The sequence below is a fragment of the Trachymyrmex septentrionalis genome, unplaced genomic scaffold (assembly GCF_001594115.1).
Source record: "Trachymyrmex septentrionalis isolate Tsep2-gDNA-1 unplaced genomic scaffold, Tsep1.0 scaffold60, whole genome shotgun sequence".
Lineage (NCBI taxonomy): Eukaryota > Metazoa > Arthropoda > Insecta > Hymenoptera > Formicidae > Trachymyrmex > Trachymyrmex septentrionalis.
Genome location: NW_017305779.1, coordinates 4,675,748 through 4,680,381, shown reverse-complemented (window position 1 = coordinate 4,680,381; position 4,634 = coordinate 4,675,748). Strand labels below are relative to the sequence as shown.

The 4,634-nt window shown below is 37.5% G+C and overlaps 1 protein-coding gene across 4 annotated transcripts in view; it reads left to right on the top strand.

Annotated features, from left to right (window-relative positions):
• LOC108752548 (ALK tyrosine kinase receptor) overlaps positions 1 to 4,561 on the top strand; it is a 26,399-nt gene extending 21,838 nt beyond the window's left edge. For 3 of the 4 annotated variants that reach the window (XM_018493402.1, XM_018493403.1, XM_018493401.1), the window contains 7 exons: positions 139 to 415; positions 602 to 894; positions 1,127 to 1,352; positions 1,496 to 1,615; positions 1,704 to 1,964; positions 2,321 to 2,782; positions 3,309 to 4,561. In XM_018493402.1, coding sequence (XP_018348904.1) covers positions 139 to 415; positions 602 to 894; positions 1,127 to 1,352; positions 1,496 to 1,615; positions 1,704 to 1,964; positions 2,321 to 2,782; positions 3,309 to 3,356 — 1,687 coding nt within the window. In that variant the 3' untranslated portion in view covers positions 3,357 to 4,561. Of the gene's footprint in view, positions 1 to 138; positions 416 to 601; positions 895 to 1,126; positions 1,353 to 1,495; positions 1,616 to 1,703; positions 1,965 to 2,320; positions 2,858 to 3,308 lie in introns of all 4 variants that reach the window. The other variant, XR_001939567.1, reaches the window with a different exon arrangement.
• Positions 4,562 to 4,634: the final 73 nt, after the last annotated feature.

Here is a 4,634-nt window from a genome sequence, read left to right as displayed (position 1 = left end):
ATATATAATCTATATATATATGTATATATATATATATAGATTTTCCAAAAATTCTTACGTAAAAAATAAAAGAATTAATTTAATTTTTTTTAGTTGTGTGAAATAAAGTAAGAATGATCGATTATATTTTTAATGCAGACCTCTCGGCCAAGGCGCCTTTGGCGAAGTTTTCCAGGGCGTTTACAAATATGGAGGTGACGAACACCCCGTCGCCGTCAAGACGCTACCATCTTTATCCACGACGCAAGCAGAAGCTGATTTTATGATGGAGGCGTTAATAATGAGCAAATTTAATCATCCGAATATAGTACACTTTATCGGCGTCTCTTTTGACAAACATCCCAGATACATCGTTCTCGAATTATTAGCCGGAGGTGACCTTAAAAATTTTCTACGTGAAGAACGGCCTCGATCAGTGAGTATTAATAACATTATAACAACATTATAATTCAAGAGAAAAGCGAGATTGAAATATTGCACTATATTTTTAATTTCGCACCTACTTTAAAATATGTGATTTATTCAAATATTTCTAATTAATGTCCGTATTTTTATCTAATTTCTACGACGCATACATGTATACATATCTTTGATTTTACAGGACCGACCTACATCATTGACAATGCTAGATCTTATTACGTGCGGCTATGACGTCGCAAACGGCTGTAAATATATGGAGGAAGCGCGTTTTATACACCGAGATATCGCCGCTAGGAATTGTTTGTTGACTACTAAAGCACCAGGTCGTACCGTTAAAATCGCAGATTTCGGTATGGCCAGGGACATTTATCGAAGCGATTATTATAGAAAAGGTGGCAAGGCGATGCTACCCATAAAATGGATGCCACCCGAAAGTTTCTTGGACGGCATATTCACTACAAAAACTGATGTCTGGTGAGACTTAGTATTTCATATTTGCTTAAAAAAAAAAAAAAAAGATTATGTCATTCTCAATCCCATACAATTTTCCCTTTAAAAAATACGCACGTTTTTTTCATTTTTATATAATTTATTTTCATTGATAAGTCAAATTTTATAGTCGAAAAAAGAACTGTCACATTAATGTAAATTATAAAAAAGTAGTAAAGCCTTATAACGTTCTTACTTCTTATAATATAATTTTTAGGGCCTTCGGCGTGCTCCTGTGGGAAATTATGTCATTCGGATATATGCCTTACACCGGATGTGCAAATCGTGAAGTCATGTCGATGGTACAGTCTGGTGGTCGTCTTGAGAAACCCGCGGGATGCCCAGATCCTATATATGGAATCATGACGCGGTGCTGGCATCCACGGCCTGACGACAGGCCAAGTTTCTCAACTATTGCTGAAAGAATCGGTTATTGTTTGCAGGTGAGAGTGCAATAGGAATTTCAACTATATTGCTTTTATTATAAACTTTATATATCTCTGTTATATAAAATTATTCTTATTATTTAATCGAAATATTATCTAAGGCAATATAATTTACGAATTAATATTTTTTTTTTACAAAGGATCCTGATGTAATAAATAAACCCACGCCTAATTTCGACATATTGCCACATATTTGCGATCGTGAAATAACAATTATGAGACCGGATCCGGAAGCGGAATGCATCAATGTGCGGTCTAATGTCAGTATAGTTGTATAAAATGAAATACGAAAAAATTATATTTTGTTCGACATATGTGTAGACAGTGAATTTTAAACTTGTCCGACAGTTGGATAGCGGTTACATACAACCGAGGGTCAGCGATCCACGTTCCGTTGCACGTCGTGTGGATCAAGCTATGGGTGGCACCGCCTACGATTCCGAAAATGAAAAATCGATCGAGGATAAATACGGCGAGTCTTACGCGAAATCAACGGGATGTCAGCAAGGATTCAGTTGCAACACCTGTGATTCTAGCATGGATACCTTTGAACAAATTTACAACAGTGACAATGATGAAGATCATGATGACGATGTGATCGAAAATAAGGTACGTATTTGAAAATTTTTAAAAATTTATCATTATTTTAATTGTATTTAATCATTACCCTTATTAGATTAATTATTATCTTATTTTAATTATATTCTATCATAATTCTTCCTTCATTAAGCCTGGTATCTATTAAAATAAATTATATGTATAATATGGTTATATTAGAAGTTAAAATAAATCTAGAGCGACGTGCAAAAAATAAGCCGGTATGAATAAGGATCTCACAATTAGTAGTAATAAGAACAAAAATAAATGTTTCATTACATTTAAAACTATTTTAATGTTACCCTGTACTTGTTTATTTTACAATTGCAGTTAAATTATTACGTATATTATTTATACGATCTCTGTAGGTCAAAAGTAGGATCGACCAATCGGATCGACAAGAAAACAGGGCAATACATCGAAACAGTGACATCGAAAACCACGATAATGTAGACAATGGCAACAACCGTCCAGAGGATGAACGTCATATGACTGCCAACATCGATAGCGCAATAACGGATCGCAAAAACGGTAATGAGAGCACAACGACTACCGACACCAATTCCGACTCTCTGATAGCACAATCCTCGGACACTCCGCCCGACACAATAACGAACTCATCGCCCAACACGCGCTCTTGTTCGCCAAGTCGTATCATCGGCCTCAACGCCAATGTTAGTAATGTGAACGGTATGGTGAAGAAGAATACCTTGAAGGCAACCCTGAGTCTGGACCCGAGCGCGCTCTGCAGAGGCACAATTCCTTACGAGAAGATCACAACACAACGCTTGAGCAGTTCATACACGCCGGGCAGTATGGAACTAAGGAAGGTAACTTGACCTCTCCCCTACATTCGACGTCCTGCAAAGTTTCCATCTGTACATGACCGTGGTCCTTGATCGAAGGTACTTAACGCAATTTGTCCACCGACAAACTCGAACATTTTACGATCAAGGGGTTTTCCATGAAACATGACGGGACATTTAAAAAATATAAAGGCTTACAAATCTGCAAAAGATACGTATGCAGTGGGTACGATATAAGAAAAATTAACATTTCGAAAAATATAAAAAAATAAAAAGTAGAATTAGTACATATCGATATATTTTATGTATATAATATTTTTGCGCATTTTCATGTGCAAACTCCTCGATTGCGAATTAACAAGACGTCTTTTTTGAGATTACAAATATTTTAGAAGATTCTCTGAACTACTACTTTCTAGTAAATTCAGAAACAGATCTAGAGGAAGCACATTAATGATTATAGTTTTTTTTTCTTGCACTACTATTGAAGTTGCAATTTTTCCGATGTAATGCTCTCTATTTTACGTCTATCTATTTTTTTGCAATGAAGAATTCCCTGGGTCACGAGCTGCCAAGGGAAGAAGAGTGTTCCTGCTGAGATTTATCCGAGGGGGGTTGACGAGGCTGCCCGGCCGCGCTCGGCTGCAACGTTGCTCGTCGATTGCAGCTGCAACGATCGGCCACAACGACTGCGATTATAAGGGGTACGCAGCTCGTAGAACTCTCCTCGCCTCCGTGGGCCCAGGACAACGAATACTCGCGTCGTTACTATTCTGAGGAGACCCTCCTGTGAATGGGAATCGAGGGAAACCTTCGAATTTCTCTTCATGGACGACGCTTTTTTGATACGCGTCGAACATTGGTTTCCGTAAGAAAGACCCGCGATTATCGTAAGTCGGAAGACAAGAGATTGTTACAAATGAAAACGCAAAACAGGCGAGTTATGTACATACGCAGGAGACGAAAGATACCAAATACGTAAACATGTATTCAATACGTTAAGCGTCACATATATACACGTACAACCATATACTTTGCAAGATGATCTCGTCGAGTAAACTTCCTAACTGCGTGATAGCGATGGAGCAGAAATTTGTATAATTATTGAATCACTCGTTAATGTGGATCTTCGAATCAATCAGAGTGACATATGTAGCTCGTGAAATCAACGTTAAAAACGTGGATACTTGGAAATTACAGATTGGGAAAATTTTTGTGATGTACATATATATGACATTTAAAAATCATCTAAGAAATGCGAGTAGTCTTGTCTTCGACGTAAAGTAAATCCCTGGTTGAAGACAGTAACAGCCATATTGTCCTATTTATTTACACGATTAAGAGGATTCCAACGGAATCAATACGGATATGAAGGGTACTATGGCTGTCAGGTAAAATGTTACACTGTAATATCGATGTAAAAAAATCTCCGTAGGCTGATCGTCTACCTCGTGACTCTCTCTAACCAAAGAGGCGACGATCTATGAACTCCTCATTGGTGCACCATCACTATCGTAAAGTGGACAGCGATAAATGCGTCTTAGAGAATAGGAAACTGGGGAGGGGGCGGGGGGTGGAGGAGAGGGGAAGAAAGGAAATAAAAAGAGCACGAGCCCTTTTTTATTTTTCTTACATCGACGACGTATTTTACGTGCGCGTAGCGTATGAAAGTCAGCCTATGTATCTGTACGTGAAACGTAATAAAGGCGTGTTTATGGAAGGTAGTGTATTACTACTTCATACTTCCCTTCGATAATCATAAAGAAGTCATTTAGAATCTCATAAACTCGATAAATAATTAAATTTCAAGCACTTGTAGGAAAACCCTTCAATGTCTCATACAATAAATCTCTTTAAAAAAAATGAAATTTCCGTT